Consider the following 25154-nt stretch of genomic DNA (forward strand, 5'->3'; position numbering starts at 1 on the left):
TGCATTACCTTTTGTGATATAAGAGAAGTATTGGTGCCGGTCGAAAATAACTTTTTATAATTTTAACGAACTTTTACATTTTCGAACCTCTAGAATCCGAAAAACAGGTTCTTAAAAAAATTTCTGTCGATTTATCTACTTTTTATAGTGATAAAAAGTGTTGCGAAAAAAAAAAAAAAAAAATTTAATCGGACACGAATCAATTGATTTGGTGAAAATGAATCGGTTAATCGATTATGTTGTATTTTCTTGAAACATTGATTATCAAACCAAAATTTTGTAAATTTCAGCATATAATCTTAATAGCGGAAAAGTTTTTTGATAATTTATAAATGCATTTAAAATATTTTTCAATTTCAGGTGAAAATATAAATTCATCTTTCACTTGTTATATCAAAAAGGTACTCAGTGAGAAAGCAAATGATAATAATTAATACTCCAATCACATAAATTGATATTGTATTACGTCATTCATGAGAGTACGAAAAAAAAGGACCGAAATCGATTGTAAGAAAAAATAATCGAGTCGGTCGATTAATCGACATTGAAAAAAAAAATAATGGATTTAATCTAAAATCGATTACTTCTGGTCATTATTAGTACATACCGGGGCAATCTCTTGAAACTTGAAAATCAACTGCGCGTGCGCGAGTTTTATCGGCTGTTCGCGCAGGCTGGCCATCCCGAGTTTCAGCTGTCAAACTGTTTCAGGCAGCGATGTAGTTGATACGAGTTATCGAGGTTAGAATCTCAAATAAGTGAGGCAGTGGCTCGGAAAGGTTTGGGAAGCATTTGTTATTGGGTCGGAAAGTTGATTCATCAAAGAACGGTCGGAATTTAATGCTTGAGCTCATTGAAAATTCAAACGTACACATTTTGCGTAGGTTGGCCCGCCTGCGTCGCAGACATGAATATCGCTGCGCAAAGATTTCGCCGACCAATGAGATTAAATTATTTGGCACATGCGCGGTTGATTTTCAAGTTTCAAGAGATTGTCCCGGCATTCATACATATATGATTGTACTACGCTCGTCACAGACACCTTGCATCGACAAGGGTGCAGAGAAGGTTCGTCGTAGACAATCGTGCGTTCTCGGCAAGCCTCGGGCCAACGGTTCCACCGCCCCGATTCGATTCGATTCGATTCTCCAGAGCCGCCAGTCTCGCGCACGACCTCCGGCGGTGAAGATGTCCCTGTATCTTCCGCTCTCCGTTACTTTAATTTCGTGAAATTCCGGGTGTTAACGGACACACGAACAGATCACAAAGCATCGAATCAGTGCAATTCAACACGCTGCCCGCTCCGCTTGAGCGTGAAATCGGTTGTTTTCTAAACAAGGTGGAAAACGGTGCAAATTGTTCGTCAGTTTTCACTCGTGTACACATGTGTTTGTGTTTTGACAGTTCAGTGAGGAAAACGGTATAGAATTTTAAGAAATAGTGCGTAAAATTGGAGTTCCGTTACATTTAAGTTCGTGTATCAAAAGTGCGTGGATAATATTGTAATTCGCCGATTGCCCGAGTGTGAACATCCATTCGGTTGCTATTTATCGCAGACCGCCTTAGGCGCAACAGCTTGTGTGCCGATATAGGCGAGCATCGACCAAACGACGACGGTAAATGAACGTGAAAATGTTACCGCAGACTCCTGACATCATTCCCACGTCTTTGAATCAGGTACTGTTCGCCACACATGCCTATGATCATCTTCTACCCAGTCGCTATCCTTCCTATCGCGACGATCGTTAATACCGAACGACTCTCGCGTGGCGCGCTTTTCGTTCGAACGGGCATTTAAAAATTCAAAAATACCGCACCGCGTTCAAGGCGCACACGTCACGCGTAGTGCGCCTCGCCACGTATGTGGCACGCAGGTATATCCGTGGCGACGCAGATGATACGCGATGAAAGAACACATTGTTGTTTCGCTAGCTTATCTTATCAGACCTCTTTCATCATTCACCTACTTGACCTCGGCGTCGAATTTCTGATATACCTACTCGTACACCCACGATATTTATATCGGGCAAACACTGCTCTTGAGGTGTTTCAGCGTAATTGCGTAATTCGTCGTGATCGACTGAAAGTTTTTATAAAAGTCTATTTCATTTTTTCGTAAGCCATCGATTCGATTTCAAATCCTCGGTCGCGTAATTTTTGATGTTAGGAAGTGCGGTCGGGTCAGCTAGGCCCGATAATTTTTCATATGAATCATTAGTCGAATAATTTGCAAAGTGCAACCTCCAAGCCTGTTTCGCAGCAAAATGATTATATGAAAAATCTATTATTATCTATTTTTAATCCTGGCTCACCAGAACGCACTTTTCAACAACAGCACCGTCATTTAACGAGAAATTCGGTATCGATTCAGAGTTTTACGAAAGAATGAGATGAATTCTTGTAAAAACTCGTTGCGGTGGGTGCCCTGGTCGACTTCGACGTTCACATATATATCTCCGCGTCAAATGAAAATGAATTGGAATGTTTTCGTTCATAATTGCGTATAGAATGGGGCTGTTGAACCCATTTTCGCGTTAAAGATACACGGACTTCGATATTTGGAGATATGCAACGTCGAAATCGACCAGGACAACATCTGAGAGTATTCTGTAGTCAGTCTTTACTGATCATAGGTTATTTTCACTTGAAATAAAAAAAAAAAAAGTATTTGGATATACTTTTGACAGGCATTGCATGTAGGGTTGTGCCGACTGCGGGCATTATCGGATCAATGCTGCCATAAAATAAGTGACATTTTATTCAGTCGGTAAAGACTGACTACAGCATACTCTTGAGTAAGAAATTTGCTGTTTTTATACGTTAATATGGGTATCTGCGTAAATTATAAGCTCGCCCTGTTTCTCACCTGTTTCATTCGGTTTATTTTCATTATAAAATATCCGATCATAAAGAAATTGTAACGAGTACAAATTTTTTTCTCCACTTGCATGATAAATTTACGCCTCATCCGCGATTACCAACCATTGTGTATACTGTGATATTCACTGTTGAAGATAGAACAGCTTCTGAGATTTTACGCGGAAAATCGTACACATATACACACACGCACACACCCACACGCACACATAGCATCGAACCCGTCACACCGTTATCCTCAGGTAGAACGAATAAACTATATATTTTCGGATTATAGGTTAGGTTAGGTTAGGTATGTTTTACGTGTGTCGAACTGCCTATACATATAGATACACGTACCTGTGAACGGTATCTGGGTAGGTTCGTTCTGCAAATCGATGGTTGGAAGTGGAATGATTGTATTCGGGCATCTAGCAGATGGTGAATTGCGTGTTGAGTTCGGTTGCACGTGGGTTGTGTGTATTTAGGCAATTTGTATAACGCGGTAGTTTGCCCGTGTCAGTCGTTCACGTCGACAAATCTCGCCAATTTGATAATATTTAACTACGCCACGCCGTATATCTGCTCTAGCAGTATTGCATAAAACATCATTCAAAAAAAAAAAAAAAACAGGGACTCGAATTTCGCCTGTGTCAAGGGTAAAGAAAAGGCGTTTCAATTGGCGTTCAAATCTAATAACTATTATCATCACCGCGTAAATGCGTCGTCTTCAATCGTGGGATGACTTTTATCAGACTTCAACGTTTCTGTCTCATAGAATCGAAAGATGTATCGAGGTGGTTCACCCATCATATTTATTGTTCAATTTTCGGATATGTGTAATCCAATGTCCCTGGTTTTATCTGCAAGAAATTTCAATGCCGCGGGTTCATATCAAACATTCCTATTGCGTTTTATTTATGGAAAGAGGTTTAATCTTCTTTGGGTCAGTGATTTATTGACAAAAATAAATTTTCGATCGAGACCCAGGCCGATCGTCTTCGGGCTGCAGAATCATTATATTTTAATGTATGTTGAGACAAAGTATGAAAAAAAAAGTTAGAGACAAATCCGTAAAATGAAAGTTGGTTAATGAACGATTTACATATGTATGCAGTCACGTGACATATGAAACACTCTGTGCAACATTATATAAACAGATAAATTAACGCGGGAGAATATCTTAATTACTACCTAACTATGTCGTTTGATGCTGATTAGTGTTAATCGTTTTATTAAGCTGCCATGATGTGTTTATTTTAACTTTCATTTTTTTCCTCAGTTCCTGACTGCTTGCACTAGGAACGTAATTGGGCTAATTTTAATATCGATGATCGTCGGTCACACTCGCATTATCGCATTTGACGACTGGGTGAATACGATTAAGATGAAACGTAAATATAAGTCCACAGACTTGTACAAGCATGACATACGGTTTTTGATGATGTATCAAATAATGCAGAAATTCAAAAATGAACTCGATCAAAAATGAATTTGATTGAAAGAAAATATTAAGAATAATTAAAAGCATATTTTCTTGATACTGAAAAAAAAAATAAAAATTTTGAACCTGATTAACTTCAACTCTTTATGAGATATACGGTTTGTGAATCATTTTGAAGTATGAATTATATTATTGTACAACAGTTTACCAATTCCGAACACGTAATGTTGTTTCGATTTCCATTAATGATACAAATGGCTAACTCTATTGGCGGATAAGTTTTGTGCAGTACCTGTGATGAGTTTTTATCCTTATGATATGGCAGTTCATCGCAAACTATACTGTCTACAAAATCATTGACAATAATTGACATTTATTCATTCGTAGTTGCGGTTTTCAACTTGTTTCAACATTAGTGAGAGATTCTTTCAGTAAAATATAACACAATCAACTTCGTTGGCATTTCTTCAATTCCGAGTTTGATTAATTTTTATTTTTGTGTGTAGAGATGCGTGGAGGGATGGATCGAATAATTGACGCCGAAGTTTCGGTAACTGTAACAACGGAGATAGCAAATGGTTTATTTTATAAATAGTATGGCTGCAGGAGGCAGAGATGAAACTAGCTGGTTGAGTACGTTGCGGAGACACGGTAAAGACTGGTGAAAATTATGCAGAAATAATGCAGGCTCACCCCCAAGTCAGAAGTAAAGGTTGCGTCACGCCACAAATGCCAGATATGTGGAAATCCCAGGCGCGGCCGAATCCTTGACCATCGTTGACAAGCGAAGCACGTCCTGGACATGTCGGAGAAGGGATAATCAGCGTTGCAGTAAAGAAATTGAACAGAATAAAAAAAAAAAAAATAGTATATCGTGTAACAAGGAGGCAAATTCGATCTTTTCGGGCCGACCATAAGCTTGCAAAGTGAGTCGTAGGTGAGCCGAAGACGATTATTGCAAATACGCGAGACGAAAAGACCGCTGTCTATTTGTTGCACACGATTCTTTATACAACGTTTTTTCACGAAGCACGAAATTGAGGTTACGGTCGCGCAATGTCAGATTTGTTCGCGACAGCGCATGCGCGCAGTACAGAAAAGACCACTTTTAACTGCTAGGACTTGAAAGTCGTCTTTTCAGTTCTCCGCGCTCGCGCGTATACAGACTTGATCTACTGTAACAGAAACGGATAGTTCGTGTAATGGAAACACGCATGGAAAACGCGTTTAACACGCTCGCGTTATATAAATAAATATATCAAGAATTTTCATCGTAGCCGTCTTGCTGGTGACGAATGGCCACCGCATTGTGTTCGATCAATTTTTCGACCAGGCTTTTCTCCTGATTCTTTCTTCGACACACGATAGGTCATACATCTACATAACATATTCTGTGACCTAAGAAATCTTGTACGTAGTACGCTAAAGAAGAGAGAAAAAAAAAAAAAAAATTAATAATAATGGTAACGAATAATGTTCAACCGCTGAACAAGTACATGTTGTAGTTTATTTTTCTCTCCATTTCTAATTTAGAGGATCTGTTACTTAAATAGGAATTTACAATTCAGAGTTGTTTTTTTTTTTTTTTTTTAAATATTCACATTAATATCGCCACGTATAAGCGCATCGCCAGATTGTATTTTCACGTCTATGAAATTTACCACGAACATTTATAGGACAGGTGAAATGATGATTCATCGTTATGTCCATACCCCCACTGCACTAGTGACTGTTCTTTCCAAGCCACACGTAAGCTGAAGGTGTTGATAAGAAGATCTCGTATCGCAATGTGAATGTCACACGGATGAATCACGAGCAGTAGACCCAATTTAGTGTCTTGATAACTTCAAAAATACAATGTAAAATATGCAGCTGAACAACGACTGCGATATTATTGAGCATGCATTCGGTGGACATGAGTTGCATGTGTAACTTATTTTGCTGTCTGCTTCAATGTACGTGTTAATGAGCGTAATGAAGGTGTGCGTGTCGAATGTTCTGTACACGTAGCGTGGCATCTACCTATACTATATATAGGTATGTACAAGCGTTCCAACTCCGTCGATGTGCAATCCCACGACTCAGCTCGCTAATGTCAACATATTATGGATTTCTGAGACTCGGGTCTTACGGCGAGACACCGCAAATTTGCAAATATACATATTCACTTATTCACATTCCGCGGAACTAACTCCAGTTACATATCTGTATGCCAGTTACGTCACCCGTATGAGTGTACCTTGTTGAAGAAATATATCTACATCTTTTTTTCTTGCACTTTTTTTTATTAAGAATTTTAGTTTTTATTTTCATTCTTTTCATCTTCGTCCCGCAACCTGTCTTAATTTTTAATGTTAACGAGATATATATATATATTAGGGTGGTCCTTGTTTAGGGTGTTGACGAATTTTTACCGCCCCATCACTGAAATCAATTTTAAATCATTTAAAAAGAGTCGCCAAAATTTTTTAAGATTCTTACAGCAAGTCCGAGATTGTCCGCATTGTGATCGAAGTTTCTTATGGAAGTGACGTGAGAAAAACTTTTTTTCGCACTATATATTTTATTGCGAAAGTAATAATGTTCCAAAAAATCTGTAACTGCGAGGTTTTAGTCGGCATTAGTGATACTATATGAAAAAAAAAAAATACACATCATCGTACGAGGCAATCTAGACGAATTGCACTTCCTCTAAATAAAAAAAAAGTCAGGTTTCGAGGTTGTGCAATTCGTCTAGATTATCTGGTACGATGATGTCTATTTTTTCCCAGATAGCAGCACTAATTCTCACGAAAACCTCGCGGTTACAAATTATTTGGAACATTATTACTCTTGCAATAAAATATATACTGAGAAAAAAAGTTTTACCCGTGTTAATTTCCATAAGAAACTTCGATCACAATGCGGACTATCTTAGATTCGATGTAAAAATCTGAAAAAATTAGGCGATTGTTTTCGAATTATTTGAAGTTGATTTGGGGGATGGTCTGGCAAAAATTCGTCAACACCCTGAATAAGGATCACCTTAATATATACATACATATATATATATAATTTTTGAAATCTCGCTGGTGATTCGTTACGAAGAAATAATCAGTGCGAGATCAAGTTTCGTCTCGGTTGTCTAATCCGTTTTTCAATACATTTTCTCGCGAATAAACCGAAACGAAAGACACAAGCAATATATGTCACGATTGGAGCTAGATTTCATGATAAATAATCAAGAGAGAAAAAAAAAGAGTTATCAATTAACCGATCCGATGGGTGAAAAAACGTTGTAATCCGATCATAGTAGGTTTTTTTCTAAGAATCAAGATGTGAGCTTCGATATTACAGGGATACTTGATTTTCAGGCTAGGTTTGAATTTTACCATATGGGTAGGTAGGAGCTCTGATTCGTATAATATGACTTGCCTGATAGTAGGATCCAATTACGGCCTGTATAGACAGTGGTTCTCATCTCCTTGAAGATGGGAATTTTTCAAGTTCAGAGAAAAGAGAGGATGCGGGCACACTCGGGGCAAAGTGCGGTGTATTAAAAAAATTAAATGAAGCAAAAATTGTTTACACACATTTTCCGGTTGTGTCCTAGTTCGCTACTAATAAAATTCTTGTCTTGGGAGTTTAAAGGCTGCAATATTTACGTTAATTTATACAAGTAAACGGTAATAGAGAAATGTCATTTGATTCATCGAATATATAATATGTTTTGATTAATGATAAACGCCACGTTATGTCCTGCATATCTCGAATGTTCTTTTTTTTTTACTCGTACTTTTCGAACACTTACTGAAATTGAACTCGGAAATATCGATTCCATATATAGGTGAGTAGCGGACCAATATATAACAGAAATTCAGGTTTGAATGGGGCGGGGCTTAAAGTCTAAATTTGAAAAGTTCCCGAAGCGCCTAATTCCGAATTATTTAGTGGCGGAACTTGAAGTAAAGAAATCAAACTTTTACGATACATCAAGGCTTCGAATATTCCGAAACTCGACGCTCAAAGTTCCGAAATGCAAGACTCCGAAAATTGAAGTTATATACGATAGAGCCAAGCGCCGAAAGTAAAGTTCCGATATAGCAAAATGCCGAAAAATAAAGTTACGATAGAGTAAGATTTGGAAAATAAAAATTTACTCGCACAGCGTGGTTACATAACTCAACGAGTGGGTATATAGAAAATCAGAATGACCAGGATTTCGAACATAAAAATGTCGAAAATTCAAAACATTAAAGTGTTGAAATTTCACGCAGTTAGAAATTCATAAAACTAAAAATTTCCGATCATTACGAATCTCGAAGTTTCAGATTTTTTAAATTTCTCGTTTTCGCATTTTAGGAAATTTGACTTTTCGGAGTTATTCTCTTTCGGCGTTTTGTCTTTTCGGAACTTTGAGCACGGGGTTTCGGAACATTCGAAGCTTTGATGTTTCGTCACAATTTGATTTTAGTACTTTAAGTTTCACTACAAAAAAAAAAATCGAAATTTGTCGCTCTCGGAACTTTACAAAATCGGAATTCCAATCCTGCCCCGTTTGAACGAACGAGGTCGCTTATATATTAATCATGTGTAAGGGTTGTTATATTGTGCATACAAGACGTATAACAACGTACGTGCAAATACAATTTTACTTATACATGTCTAAATGTCGTTTCGCTGCATGATCGATCGAGCAAAGAGTTTAGTAATTAATTTAACGGGGGCGCCAGCCTCTGACAGAGTTGAGTACGCAAGCTCGCCCAGTCACGTTTTATAGGCGAGATAGTAACGAAGAGGGAAAGAAAAAACAGACGAGGAGGAGGAAAGTAAGGTTAGGATAAAACGACGTTGGCCAAGGAACAACAACTGCTCGAGGGTGAAAGCTGACAGTTTGCAGGGTAGAACGGCTCCCGGGGTAGAATCGATTCGGCATTTAACGGCGCCAACCGTAGCTTGCAAAGCCCGTCCGCGCCTTAACACGCCAACTCCAACCCACCTTCTAGGAGTGAACTCGAGAGATTTTTCATCCAGCGCGCAAGCGTTTTATTTTTCGTTTTTTCCCTCATATTTTTTACCTCTCATCTCTTTGGTAGAAATTAATCGAACCCAACAGATGGACGTAAGAACTAATCACTCGTTGAATCTATTTTTAACAAAGCGAAAATATTTTTGCCATTTACCTACGTTTCAGCGAATATTAATTTTTTTATTTCCGAAAAACAAGAGGGCAATATTTGTGTTAATCGAACAATAAAAAAAAAAAAAAAAATAGAATCATTTCGTGAGTCTGAACTGACAAAGATAATTCGATTATCAATAATCAGGTGAATTGCATGCGTTAGTTTACCACATTATTATTTTAGTATTTAGCATTAGTTGACTTCGTTTCTCACGAACCAAGTAATTGTTATTAGTGTTTGTTATTTTTAAAATCATCTGTCTCTACAGCTCCTCAAATTCTAGAAACGAAAGCAAAATTATTTCGGAACAATTGAACCAAAATGATATTTTGGCCGAATAGTGTGATCCATTTTGAGTGGAATGCCCAAATACTTATGAGGTTGAATTAAGTAGCATTATCGTAACGAAACGTTGAGAAAAATCCACTATTTTCTTATTTTTACAATGATTTTGGACGCACTAGAATTGCCCAATATGAGTATATTTCATTTTGTTACGGTTTACTAGATTTCAAACAGTTTCAAAATTGCAAAATAATGGTTTTTCTTCAGCGTGAATCGTTACGACAACGTTACTACCTTCATTATGATAAATATACAATGTTGAAGTTAGTAACGCCATTGTAATAAAATATTGGGGAAAAAATCACTTTTTTTTTCTTTGATTCTACAATTACCGAAAGAACTAATTGTATCATTTAAAAATCTGAACATGTCTTGTTTTATTACGGTTTACTGAATTTCACACCGTCTTAAAGTTGCGAAAGAATGGTTTTTCCTCAACATGAATCGTTCCAATTGCGTTATTAACTACACTTTAACCATTTAAAACTATACTTTGTGCAAGTACTGCAGGAAGTTCTCGATTACTAATAATTCACACGAGTCAGGCATTGCGGAATCGTCGAGCCGCAAGTTACAAACTATTTTATTTATAAATCCTGTGGTGGAAAGTTCTGCTGTAGAAAATAGGAATTAAATAAAATGCAAATATTTATCTTCGGCTCGTGCTGTGATTGGTACTCTGATCTATGATAATCAACGGTTGAAAATGGGTGAAAGAGAAGGGCCACTGAACCGTATTTAAATATTTTAAAATAATTTCGGATTTGAAATTACCAAATTTTAACGAGTACTTGTGATTAAAACCATAATTTTGGAACGAATCAACAATAACGACCTTATTTTTTGCTGGAGTTGCTTCTCAACTGTATAATGTGAATCTTCAGCGGCTTAAAAATGCGACGATTCTTGAGTCGTTGAAGCTAATTCCACAAATTTTTTTGACGCATTTCTCTCGTGATCAGTTATAATTTATCTAACACAAAGATAGTTTCACTATCAAGAAATCTGAAGCAAGTTCGATCTCTTTTTACTACAATCACTTATTGTTAGAAAGTTGTTGGAAACGCTACCTTTTTACCTATTATTCCTAGGATATTTGTCTATTCAATTCAAAACGGCACATACTCTATGATCCATTTGAATAAAACTGAGAATATCAAGAAGCATATGAAATTTTGCAAAAAATTTAAATCCTGTATGCTTGAAATGCCGTGACTTGAACTCTTCACTTCGTTAGAATCAATGATTTCTTTACCGAAGTATGAACAGTTCGTCAGATGTTTACATTCAGATCGGATATGTATGTCTATTTTTTGAAAATACATTTTTTCACAATGTTTTGCACATCGTCTTTCTTTTTCAACTCACATGACGTTCCGTATTGGAGCTGTCTATACAGCACTGAAAACAATGGTAAAATGGACATGTGTTGGGTATTCCGTGTATCGTGATCACTGAACACTTCTTATTTTTCAAAAGGTCACAGGTGGTTGGAGTTCGCTTTAACCCAGAATAAATCTCTTCCAACGTACTACATGTGATACTTTCACATCGATTATCATTCATGGAGTGTATACAAAAGCGACATTCGTTACACTACGCGTTTTAACATATTAAACCGAAAAGAATATATCCTAAACTATACGCGATACAAGAAAAAACGGAATACAATAATACTAAAGTCGCTTTTCGCACGTTAAACAAATAAAAACACCCAAAAAAAGTATCAAATTAAACCTAAACCTAACCGTGTTAGTCGCACTAACAAACGAAAGACAAAAGTACGTCTGTTGAATGTGACTTGAACGCGTTAACCAAGATCATCTTCGACTTAAACCAACATGCCAATCGCAACGAATCCGAACTTAACCTTAAAAGTGAATCATATGGTCTTTCGTGCTCGCGTGAATTCTTGTTACGTGTATTTTGGTAAACAAAAAGGCGCGTGGCTTTCTCCACTCTATGGAAAAAAAAAAAAATGGGTGCGTGTACTTATGTACGCGCGTGAGAAGTTATACTTCTTTGGTATCATTAAAAAATACACAACATGTCAAAATCTTCTGTCGCACAATGATAAAGAAAAGAAGTATGTAATAAAAAACAATAAAATAAATAACGGATGTCTTACATTATATTTAAATAATCTATTAAATTTTTGTCACGAACTTTTTATTAAATGTTCTATTAAATTTATTCCTTCATTTTGTAAATATTAAAAAACCAATAATAAATATTCAACATTGATAATTTAAAATAATATTTAGTATTAATTATATTAAATAATGATATTTTAATTTATATCAATAAATAATACATACGGATAACTAACCTCAATTATATTGGAGCACTTGAAAAAGTATTTTAGCACAATTTTTTCACTAATATTCACAAATAGTAAATAATATTAATCCAAATATTCAATTTAAATCACTACTGAATATATTTTATTGCCACATATATAATTCGCACTTGTATGAAAATAAAACACGTGTTGTGACTGTAAAAACTAAAACCATGTGGATAAATATTTCGCTTTTTTTTGAGACTTAATGAATTCGGTTGAGTGGGCAACTTCATCCTGTTAATTTTGTGTTACAGTGATGCGCGCGCATCTTGAAATTGAATTCGGTTGAGTGGGCAACTTCATCTTGTTAATTTTGTGTTACAATTTTGTGTTACAGTGATGCGCGCGCATCTTGAAATTTCACTCTCATCAGTTTTTCATAACGCGCCTAGAGAAGTATAACTTAAAAAAAAAAAACAAAAACAAACGTGCGCAGTTCACAGGTGGTAGAAGTGAAACCTTCGGAAACTAAACTGCGAGAGAATGAGGAGAATGCAGTATCAGGAGTCGAATAATTATTCGTTTCGTCGATAGTCGTTTCATTTCGTCACATCGATAGTAATTTCATATCGTTACATCTACAGTCGTTTTATCGAGTTTCAAATCACTACCGTGCTAAAGAAGTTAAGTTTTCGTTACATCGATAGTCGTTTCATTTCACCGAGTTTCGAATCACTACCGCGCTAATTAAGTTAAGTTTTGCATTTCCGTTACATCGATAGTCGTTTCATTTAGTTTCATCGAGTTTCAAATCACTCCCGTGCCGAAGTTTTCACCAACGGCGCTAAAGAAGTTTTCACTTGAAAAATCACGGTGTAACTTATTAGCCAGCCTGGAAAGTATCCCCTCTCGAAGTTTCGGACGCGTGATCCTCGTCTTGGCGCTCTTTTTCTACTATCTCGACAGTTGCTGTTACGATTTCTTTAATTGTGGGTACCGTCCAAAGTTCGTGTTAAAAATGCTACGTTACAATATATGGTAAATGGGGCACCTTATCACTTCGATCTGGCTCCGATCGTTGACCTCTCGAATTGGGCCCGTGATTGTTATCACTGTGAAAGGCACTCGTTTTTTTAAAAAAATTTTTATCTTTTTTTTTTTTGAGAATAAAAAAAATCTGGTGTCAGATACAAAAATTTTCAAACTTAGCGCTGTAGTGGAGAGATCTTTCTATCTTACTGTTAGCTTATACACCTAGTTTACTGTAATTCTATCCGCTAATAATTATAACGTCAATTTATATAGTATTAATCCAGTGATATCTTATATATTTTCTCAGCGTAGTTCTTTCGATTTTAATAACAATAAACTAACAGGTCAACGAATCCACACTGCCTCTAGACCTCAAACATGTAACTCTTGTTTCATTTCAGCCACTGGCTCGTTTCAAATGTAACTGCCTTTTCAAAGCAGGAAGATCGCTCGACAATTATTATTAATTGCCCGCAGAACTGTGATCGCTTCTTCAAATTAATATTTACAACGCGTGTAAACCTGTGAATTAAAGATGAGACGAAAAAGATAAATATTGCTTTTTCTGTTTCTCCGGACGCCCCGATATCCAAACAATGTTTATAGACATAAATTGTTCGGCGACAAAAACAGGAAAAGGCACGACAGCGTAACGTATAAATTAAACTTCAATTGCGACTGTATAGGGGTGCGGATTCACTACAAACTCCGACGACTGTCCCAGCCCTTAAGAATTAAGAAACATCCCTCTGCGGGTGCCTGCGTTTTTGAAATTAAATTGATCAGAGCGTCTCTAACGGTGCACGGTTTCAAATGCGAGGAATAATCATTGTACATGGATTGACCCGTTGCGGCCTTTTTGATGTCTCCTACTTTCCTCGAGAGGTTTCTCAACAACGTATGTAGGGCATTCCTAGTCAGTTCAATTGGTGTTTGACGTCTGACGTTCAACTGTGGCCACGTCACACTAACAATGAGTTTTAATCCACATATTTTCATTTCAACGTGTTCTAATTGCGTTGAGTTTTGCGAATAGTTTTTCTGAAATTTTAAACTTGACAATTTACGCCTCCTTGCGGTAATTTTCTCAAGTTTTGAAAATTATGAGTCGAACTGCGTTCATTGGGTACTACACCGATTTGGTGATATTTTATATTCAGTAAATTCGTTACATGTATCAAGATTAGTGACGACAGTGAATCGCCGCCGAGTGTCTATCCGTACTCCGGCGATTGCTAGATGTGAATATTTACCCGAGTAAACTCGTTACTGACGTCATCACGCACGATATTTTCCAAACCTCGGAATAATTTACACGGAGATTCGCACGGTCGGAATTTCTTGTATGAAAACTGAGATTCCCAACATTTGAAAGAAAAAAAAAAAAAAAAAAAAACCGGACCACATGTTTTAGTACAATATGGCCAATTGTAATTGATATATTGAACATTTTCACCCCAAACATTTGCTTCCTCTTCCTCCCAGTCGTTCTTTGTCGATACCACAATTTAGACTGGGCTAAAAAAAAAAAAAAAAAAAAAATGAAAATTCTAATCTTTTTTTGAAGCAACACGTTTAATAGTTGTAGAAACAGGAAATAAGACGCTTGTAAAAATTTGAGGCCATTAATGTTGCCATTTAGTAGTTCCTGAACGCCATTTTTCATTTTCCATTTGACGAACGTTCGAAAATAATTGTAGTTTCATTATGAATAAAGTAGCTCAGTAACGAGGCAATGCACATAAATATCCGATACATATTTTTGTAGCGAATTCAATGTTCTACAAAAAAAAAAGGTCTCTTATAATTCTTCGATAACTCGACTCTCCAAATTTGTTCAAGGTTAAAGTTGAATTCATGCTAAAATTCATTTTTTTTTTTTTTTTTGAGATTAAGAGCAAAAAAAAATAAAAAATACTAGAATTACTACAAAATGTGGGTTTTCTTTGCAAAGCATTTCAACTACTAAAAAAAAGTGATTCACCTCCATTGTGGTGTACGCACAGGATGGAAATTTTAGAATCGTATCGTCGGACATTCAAATTGTGTTAACTTACGTCAAGCATAGAACACCTGAGTAACATCTGTACACGTGCGATACGTCGATAACGTAGCATACACCGATTTAATGGTCGGTAACAGTCGGTAACAGTCGGTAACAGTCGGCTAATTAGGCTAACTCTTATTGTTAAAGCATGTACTGACGATGAGAGGTACATGTCCGATATAATCTTGCTTTCTCTACATCTGATTGTGTGAGATAAATGGAGCGATCCGAATATGTATAACGTGTATAATAATTTGTATGTTCCTGGATTTTTCCAAAATATTCAAATTTTATACCGTAGAAGCACGGTACGTAACTCTTATAATATCGTTGATCGTTCTGGTCAATGGAAATCAGATATTCTGTACTTCTACTTAGGATTCGAAATAACCATAAAAAATATGATGAACATAACACACGTTTAAAGATTCATAGCTGCGTAAGTGCAAAACCGAAATGAACGACCGACATAATATGGGTTCGGAATTGCAATTAACATGATGAAGACGTTAAAGAATAATTCGCTGGACTCGCAAATTTTAGTGTCGATATAAAGACAGTGAGAGAACTTGTCGCTGCACCTAGAATTTTGCAAGTTCAACTATCGGGTTTACCACATACATTGGAAAGCCCGCTTCGTTATGCTTCCAAAATCTTTATTACTGCAGTAAAGGTTCTTGCTTTGACACCTTGAATTCTATTCATCTCTATACTAACCCTAAACTATGCTTGTCCAGCGAAATATTGTTTTCCGTGATTACAAGCGTTTGAATATAGTTATTGTGTGTATAGTGTGTACACGATGCCAACACGCACACTGCACATTTGAAAGGCACACTCTAACCATATTTTAGTTATAAGTTCTTTTTATTTAGTCGACAAAGAGGACTTTGGGTATCGCGTATATTTAAATAAAGATCATCGTGGCTCTCTGGCACTCTCGCAATCATACAAATATCTCCGACCAATGTAAATATAATATATTATATATCCTTCTCGAGCTGAAACCCCAGCACGGTTTTGTATCTTCGGTTTTTATTCGTTGACAGTTTCAAACGGAACCCTGATATCCGTGAAGCTATACATGACATACACGCTCCCTCTGGAAGCAACACATATGGTGTGCATAGGACAGGACTAGTCCTAGCTTATAATAATGTCTGTACGTCACAATGAGAAAACTCGTTCACTCCGACTCTCGGAGAATGTGTCTGCGCATCACATATTCCCATATGCCTGGATGATATAATACAAAGATCACAATATTGTGAATGTGCTTTTAGAAATTGAAAATTAAATCGGTCGGATTATGCATACGTTTTTTCACCTGAATTTCGTCGGGTGATTATACGCTCTGTGGGAAACGAGTGGATCTATTCATGCATCAGCACAGCTTTTTATGCCACCATTATTGTTGAAAATACAGACTGGGTCACGCAATATATCTTATTTCGGTATTTTTTTTTTCTTCAAAATCTGTTTCTCTTAAACATGATTGGTGATTCAAACTTGTGCGACTAGTGATCTGTTTGTTTTAGTTTTTTTTTTTTTTTGCGAGGAACTAGTGGATGGCTATTTTAATTCAATTCTGGCATTGTTTTGATATCCTCCGTTTGTATTCCAGGAAAAAATTCTTTATTGTGCGAACAATACACGAAGAAAAGAAACCTGGAGCTTATTTCAGTTGCAGGTTATTCCAATTTACAAACGAGGCGAAAAATGGAAAGATACACTCATTATAGACCAATATGAATAATCTCAAAGCCTGCAAAGATCTTTGCAAGGTCAACAAAGAATCGCATCTGCCTTTTTACAGAAACAGTAATCTGTTATCCGAAATGCAATTCGAATTTGAAAAGTAAAAATATTCCGTCACATCATAGCCTACATATTTTCTAATATAATTGTAATAATTTGAATGAATAAGTAAATAGAAAATTCACGTTTAGGTCATACTATCTCATCTGTAAAGCAAAAATACTCTTAATATACATAAACTAAAAAATATGTATATATATATATATCTCAATTCTAGAACTATGATGTAATTAAAAAATTTGAAAATAATTATTAGTACAACTGTTACTTTATTTGATGTGTACAAACTCTTTAATTTATTAATATTCGTTTGGTTTGTATTTTAGACTGTACCTCGGTACGTACTTAGAACTATAGTATCAGAAATCTGCATTCCCGATTCTATTGAAAATGCTACAGGTGTTTCTTTCTCCAAAATTATAACGCTTCTGAAGTGTAGTATGATCCATTGGGCTGTTATTCGCTGTGATGAAAATTGATTACATTAGCAGTTTAATGAGTAAACTATTTTAATAAAGAAAATTTGTTATTTATTTTTGCCTGAAATTTTCATTCTGATTGTCCTCTCGCAACGTTCCAATGACAAGTTTTCATAGATGCTAGCGTAAGCGGGTATATTATTATTTGAAAGCCACGATGTTGGTTGTATTATTATGAAAACTAAAAGATATTCGTGCACAGAAGTGTCCCATAAATAAATAAATGTATACGGAGATAAATGAACAGATTAGGTATTTTTGTTATTGTTTTTAAGAAATTGGATACTGAATTTTGGATCAGGTTTGATTTTTACAGTTATTGTTTTCAGCAATTTCTTGTGTTTGAATTGGTTCCGTTTTTACGATAAGAAAAATTTACCGTTAAAGTGAGAGATATTTTTACTACTGGACCTAGGTCATTTTGTAAAAAGTTGTTTCAATATCTAGTGCCAGTCCATAGTTAAACTGGTTACACGAACTTCGTAAAGTGAACTAATTTTTTAACACGTGTGAAATAATTATATCATCCGGTACAGAAAAAAATGTCAGTGTGATTCTGACTTCGTGTTTCTTCTATGAACACAAGACACGAGATGGAGTCACTAAAGTGAATCTCACTTACGTAGGTAACTACTTGTAATTCAATACCGTACCGATAGTTTCAATCACACTAAAAGATACCAGAATTTTTGAGGGTCACAATATATGAACCTAATAATAAAGTTCCAAGATACCTTTTCAATTGAATATTCGTCGAAAAAATATTTTGGGTACTTCATGGATTCAAAGTACTCGGTGAATTTAATTCTAAATAAAAAAAATACATGTCTGTAACTGATGATGAAAAATAAAAGTAGTCTGGTGAAAAGATTAGACAAGTCTTACGTATGCAAGATTTTTCAACGTTGATTTAATGATGGGTTTACATGAGGTGAGTGATAAATTTTTAAAATTAATTTAAAAAAATTCATTCAATTCAACATTTTTCTTCGTACCGTTTTTTCGAAAAAAGCATCAAAGTTTAAATCTCCTGATCCATTTTGAATTCAAGAGCTTCAGGGATGTTGTTCAAAAGAATCTCAGAACTTGAAACCACTTGAGGTGAGAACTGACTTAATCTAACCTAGCCTAACCTAATCTAAAAATTTTCTATTCTTTGGAAGAAGACTCGCGCCTTCGAGGGCCGAGATAAGCAATTGATGACACGTCATCGCATTATGTAGAAAGGGACAGGAAAGGAGATCCTGTGGCATGCCGTGATCTATGTGTCGCTCAAAACTAGAGGTGATCCATTCGAGCAACTGGGAGTGCTATCGGAATGAGGATCCAGGTCTGGACTTAGAACTTGCCACCTGCAGGACTACGTTTTCGAAGTTAATAGCTCTGAAGCAGTCGCCGTGATATACGTTGGAGGAGCAGGTTCTACAGGAGCAACTTTGATCCAACAGACACGACTCGAGCCTTCGAGGCGCACGAAGCGTGGAGATGACTCTAATTCCACCACGTTTTTGCCTCTCAACTCTGAAGCTGCGTACGTGGATTACGACACTTGGTCTGTATTCCCAAGTACACCCAACGTGACTGATTCTTTTGTGAAGTTAACGTTGTTCAGGAAGTTCGCGAAGTTTTCTGTTGGGTTAAAAGCAAAAACACTTGACTTGCAGGATAAATGAATAAATTAACATGACTCCTTAGAACTGTGCATAAAATATTTGACAGTCGTTGAAACATGAAAATATTTGTTACTATTGAATTATGTAGTATGTAATGAGACTTGTTTCCGGTATCAGGGCATTTCCCGCGTGTTGCGAATGTCGTGAAAATGTGGCAAGAAAAAAGTAGAGATTTTCTTCTGCTTTATTCGTACAAGCAAAGCCTTAATTGCACCCAATGTGACAAAACAATGAAATTAGTAATATCGAAACGGAATGAGAATTAAGTTTTCAATCACCAAGAGTTTTCGCCAATGTAGACGGGGATTGGAAGATTTCGGACTACGCAAATTTAAAAGAATGGAAATCGATTTTAAATATTACAATTCTTCCGGAATTACAATATTTCATAGTATGGTTTTCGAGTCGCATGAATATTAAAGTATTTAGAAATTACAGTATTTTATGATCCAGCAAATTTTACGTTGCTTGAAAATATGCACAATGAGATTTCCGAAGATTTCTTTATTGGAATTTCAGGGTCTTGATAGGATTTTATACAGTTTTTTTTAATTCAATCATCTCTGAAGATGTTTCGGTACATTCGGGCGATATTACCGTAGCACGATACTTCTTTTTTCACGTTGGAGTTTTGATTTTTCAAGGTGAACCAGCACAGATGGTTCTATCAATTTAATTTCACGAATTCAATTAGTATAACCTGAAGTCACATGACACGAGTCATAAATGTGAATCGAAATTTAAACAAAAACAAACAAAAAGTAATCGAGTATCTAAAATTTTTCACATTTCCCTAAAAGCACCTACATCGTTTTTAATTGAATGCCTAAATCAGTTGACAAGATTGAAAATGAATAATTTGGCGTACTCAGGCATTATAATGTGATAAGTGAATTTTTTGATTGAATTTAATATATTCCTCCAAAAAATTATAAATCCATTGCGCTGATTGCCTTAGAGAATCAACCTTGAGTTCTCTTTGAAGGCCCTCCTTAACCCTTTGTGGCACAGCGTTTCATATATGAAACACTTTTCTCAGATCGGTTATTCAAGATTTACCATTCAATTTTTGACATATCGGCATTTTTTGGCATTGTTTCGACTTTTTAGATGTCAATGTTGACGTTTTAAGTGGGATTATGATGGTTTCACGAATATAGACACAATAAATGTAATTGCGGCAAGGTTTGGGGGGCTATAAAAGTGGAAGTCGGTAATTTTGGAGTTTTTGGGGGTCGCTAAAAACGAATCCTACGTAAAGATTTCAAAATTCGAAATAGCGGATCCAATACGGTGGACTGAAAATATAAAAATTGATCCAATTTGCTTGAAATTCGTTACCCGAGGGTTTTCGGGGGTACTGAAAACGAATCTGACGTCAGAATTCAAAAATTCAAAATGGCGGATACAGTGTGGCGGACTGAAAATATAAAAATTGATCCGATTCGCTCATATTAGATCAGAATTTGGAAAATTTCTCACATCTGAGGTCATTTTTCAAATCAGTGACCTCGAGAAACCTTATACAACCAGTTTCAAGGGATTTGACTGACAAGGAAAAATGTATACTTCAAAGGGTTAACCATGTCGTCGTATCAGAAGTATTGTACCCTATGGATCAATGAGAGATGCCGAGTAATCTTACTCCAAGGGGGGTCGGAATAAACCTCGTTGGATGTACACGACATACCCACTGGCTTCAAGTGCGAGGCACAACCTTCGCCTGGCGTGTTGGTGCGTATAACCAGCGTACGTACATGCGCACAGATTTTCACGGAGTCATTACAGCTACGAGCTACAGTAGATGTGTATATATATATATATATATATATATACGTGTGTGTACGCACACAAGCAGCGTGACAATGTTATGCAACTTTCACTTTCGACTTTTACACGCTCATGCTTTATAGGTATCGCGTGTACAACTGAAGCAATCTTGTTCTGCGGTGACGTATACATACCTACTCCAAATGTCATACATGAGATACTCTCGTATGTAAGAACTGAGTTTGCACTTGGATTTGGAGGAAATGTAACCCACACTATCCTTTTCGAAAAAAAAAAAAAAGAGAAGAAGCGAAGAAAAACAGATCTACAAACAACAAAGGTGACGGAACAAGGTCGAAGCGGTGAAACCGAGCTGAGATGTGCTAAAACTGTGAAAAAAAAGAAAAAGAAAAAACCGCTTGAAAATGTATAAGCAAATTTGCCGAACGATATATATAATGACAATATATGCTCAACTATCAGCTAGGAAAAACGATTTATTCCTCGATTTATTCTCTTTTTTTTTTTTAGACACAATTCTTGACGTGACAGTTGGTACACAGAAGGATTTCATGTCCTGGCTGAAGGTTAATGTTTGCATGACTTAAATTTAACGTGACTTTTGCAAAATGGTTATTTCGTTCACCAGACAAAATTGCAACTGCTATGCAGGGTCGTTTATGAATAAGACTGTTATTTTTCCGTTTCGCGATGGTGACCAATTTTTCGACAATGCAACAAAGCCTTTCCCTAATAGCTCTTTTGAAACAGAGTGTGCAAAATATCAAGTAGTTGTGTAATTGTACAGTCTCATTTATTCTTCTATTTCGTCCGACCTCTGACGAAAACAAAACGGGTTGATTGCACATAGGAGCTTTTGAATTACCGTAGGCACAATTTTCACAAAGTTGAAGTTCGTAACGGTAATAATCAAACAAGTACCTGCCTATGCGAGATTAAAAATTGACTCATTTAAGTCGTCTTAACATTAATCTTTAAATTTGGTTCCGCATATGAAGGAATTCAATTCGGCATTTTCGAAAATGAGAAAAGAGAAAAAGAAAAAAGAAACAATTTTAAATTTACCGTCGTATAGACTTATGGACGGAGCACATGATGAAATTACAGACAAGTAGTATGAATATTGCGGGATTACAGACGTTAGCAGGCCGGCCATATTGATAATAGGCCCTATTCTCGTGCTATTTTCAAATTATCACAAGATAGCCTAAATCTGTCGATAAAACAATTGTTATCAGCTGAGTTCAATTTCAATTTATTTTTTTTTCCAGTAATAAGATATTATTTTACTAGGCCATTGATTGTATATTTCAATAACTATAGATATTTTTAAGAGTAAAATTTTATTTATGAAAAAAAAACACGATTTCTCTCTAAAAAAAGAAACTTTTAAGGTAAAATTGCCTTTCAAGTCGATATGTAGGTAATTTAGGTATATTAGTGAAAGGCAAATTATTCATATCTCACAAATAATGTATTTTAGCAAATTTGGCGTGATGACGCAACGCGTAGAAATGAAAAAGTCAATTGTTCTTCGTCCGAAATCCTAACCAACAAGTTTATACCAATGATCTTTCGCACTAGATTTCCACATGATACTTGTATCCAGAACGTGGTTGAATTTTTCATAAGTTATCTTATCATTTGTCACAATGCTTGGTATATGTTTACCGATAGTGCCTGTCAAGATGGCTGACCGTCTCGATCACCTTTCCGTCTTTCGCTTCAACCTGCAAGGATCCATTTCCAAGTGTCGTAGTATTCCATTGACAGGAATCTACCTGTATCTCAAAATATCCAGCTGTTTTTTACTAATGAAATAGTAGTTTGCGTCGATGTCACAGGTGTTGAAGCGATTTTAATGACAGGATGTCTAACGGCCTGAAAAAACCTGAAAAGTCTTAAATGTCATGAATTTCAATGCGACCCTTAAAAAGTCATGAAATTTTAGTAATGAAACTGAAATTTTTTTTTTCGGTCAATTAACAACTCGGATTTCAACAATATTGGAATATCGATACTCATTTACATTTTTAAAAATTTTGAGTCGCTTGTACAGATAGATCGATTGTATGAAAATATGATTATTTTTTCTTCCTATGTACGGAACATATTGCTATAATTATTGCGAGTATTACCAAGGTAAAAAAATATATGCATTTAATACGTTTCTTGCTTTAGCGTTGTGGTAGAAATATCTGTGATAATTAATAAACAAAAAACCGAGATGTTGGTGTTAAGTTGCTCGCTATACTCTGATTATTTGAAAAATCACATTTAAAAATTTTGTAATGTAGTTTTGAATCGTCAGAAAGGTCATGAAAACGTCCTTATTTTGTTTCTGAAAAAACCTGAAATGTCATGATTTTCTGCTCGCCGAAAAAAGTAGACACCGTCTCGAAGCGTCTATTCACGTGTGAATTGATCTCGAATCGTTCAATTCGTTCGTATTTCAACCGAATGAAATACCCGTACTGCCATTGTTCAAAGATTCTCTGATCGAAATAACTGAAATACCGGCATCATCTTTTCACCTCGTCGCACCATCCGTGGCATAGTTGTATACATATAGGGCCGTAAAATGTTTAAAGCGAAAATGGGCTCTCCGACCCGATCGCGGCATTCCAATTAAAAAACTAAACTCTCATATTCAGCATCTCGCTTTATCCTGGCCGATGGCCCGGCTCTTGTCTATCAAGGTCATGAAAAGAGCAGGTGTGTAATATACAAAAGTCTACCTGCCGCACGGAGGCCCGGAGGGATGCCACCTTTTCAAAGTGTTATGTATGATATTACAGGCAATACATACTTGCCCGTAATACGTATGATACACGTCTATGCACGCGTCTCCTACGTGCCTATATGTCGTATGTACGCCGTGTATACAGGGTGAGGAAAAAGCATGGAAATCCCTGGAAATCTCGCGGGGTTCGGTGAAAAAAAAAAAAAAATGGGTGCGTGTACTTATGTACGCGCGTGAGAAGTTATACTTCTTTGGCATCGTTAAAAAATACACAACATGTCAAAATCTTCTGTCACACAATGATAAAGAAAAGAAGTATGTAATAAAAATCAATAAAACAAATAACGGATGTCTTACATTATATTCAAATAATCTATTAAATTTTTGTCACAAACTTTTTATTAAATGTTCTATTAAATTTATTTCTTTATTTTGTAAATTTTAAAAAACCAATAATAAATATTCAACATTGATAATTTAAATAATATTTAGTATTAATTATATTAAATAATGATATTTTAATTTATATCAATAAATAATACATACGGATAACTAACCTCAATTATATTGGAGCACTTGAAAAAGTATTTTAGCACAATTTTTTCACTAATATTCACAAATTTTTCGAGACTTAATGAATTCGGTTGAATGGGCAACTTCATCCTGTTAATTTTGTGTTACAATTTTTTGTGTTACAGTGATGCGCGCGCATCTTGAAATTTCACTCTCATCAGTTTTTCATAACGCGCCTAAAGAAGTATAACTTAAAAATAAAAAAATTACAAAGGTTGAATCTTACGTAATTTATAAACAAGTGATTCAACGGTGACCTTTGATTTGACCTTGAACCTCATCTTTAAGGTCATTTTTGTTGTTAGCAAGCGATCCCTTGACCTTTATTTGACCTTTATTTTATAGAGGTCACGCTGACCCTCGTCCTTGACACATATTTAACCGTATAATTTCCCGATATTTTCGATATTTATGGCAGCAAAATTGATCTCAGAATGACCTTGAGGATGATGCTCAAGGTCAAATGAAAGGTCACCCTTGTTAAAAATTACCCAAGATACTATTTGACCTTGGTAATTTATTTTTCACCGAACCCCTAGTAGATTTCTGGGAGGCTTCCATACTTTTTCCTCACCCTCTATGGACGTATAATACACGTACAAATACGTATTGTATGTATAACACGTATGCGTGTGAGCATCGCTCGGCCACACGGAGCTTGCATATTAATAAGGCGGCATGCGTCTTTTGACTGGTACGGTGCTTGATTCCGTAGAGATATATCTCGCAGAGATGAGAGAGGGAAGATGACTGAGAGACCAATTGGAAAAAAAAAAAAAAAATAAGGAACATACAAGGGCTGACGGTGAGGTGCATCGATTTTTTATTCTTTTCTTTTTGTTCCTTCTCTTTTATTCCTCGCCGAATGAGATGTTGAAAAAAAAAAAAAAAAATGTACCGCTTGTTC

General features: G+C 35.9%; 1 protein-coding gene across 2 annotated transcripts in view; it reads left to right on the forward strand.

Moving 5' to 3' along the window:
* The first annotated feature begins 976 nt into the window (after positions 1–976).
* LOC124175112 (breast cancer anti-estrogen resistance protein 1) overlaps positions 977–25154 on the forward strand; it is a 128057-nt gene continuing 103879 nt past the window's right edge. Inside the window, exon 1 of one of the 2 annotated variants that reach the window (XM_046555022.1) lies at positions 977–1677. In XM_046555022.1, coding sequence (XP_046410978.1) covers positions 1621–1677 — 57 coding nt within the window. In that variant the 5' untranslated portion in view covers positions 977–1620. The remainder of the gene's footprint in view (positions 1678–25154) is intronic. The other variant, XM_046555021.1, reaches the window with a different exon arrangement.

Source organism: Neodiprion fabricii, chromosome 2 (assembly GCF_021155785.1).
Source record: "Neodiprion fabricii isolate iyNeoFabr1 chromosome 2, iyNeoFabr1.1, whole genome shotgun sequence".
Taxonomy (NCBI): Eukaryota; Metazoa; Arthropoda; class Insecta; order Hymenoptera; family Diprionidae; genus Neodiprion; species Neodiprion fabricii.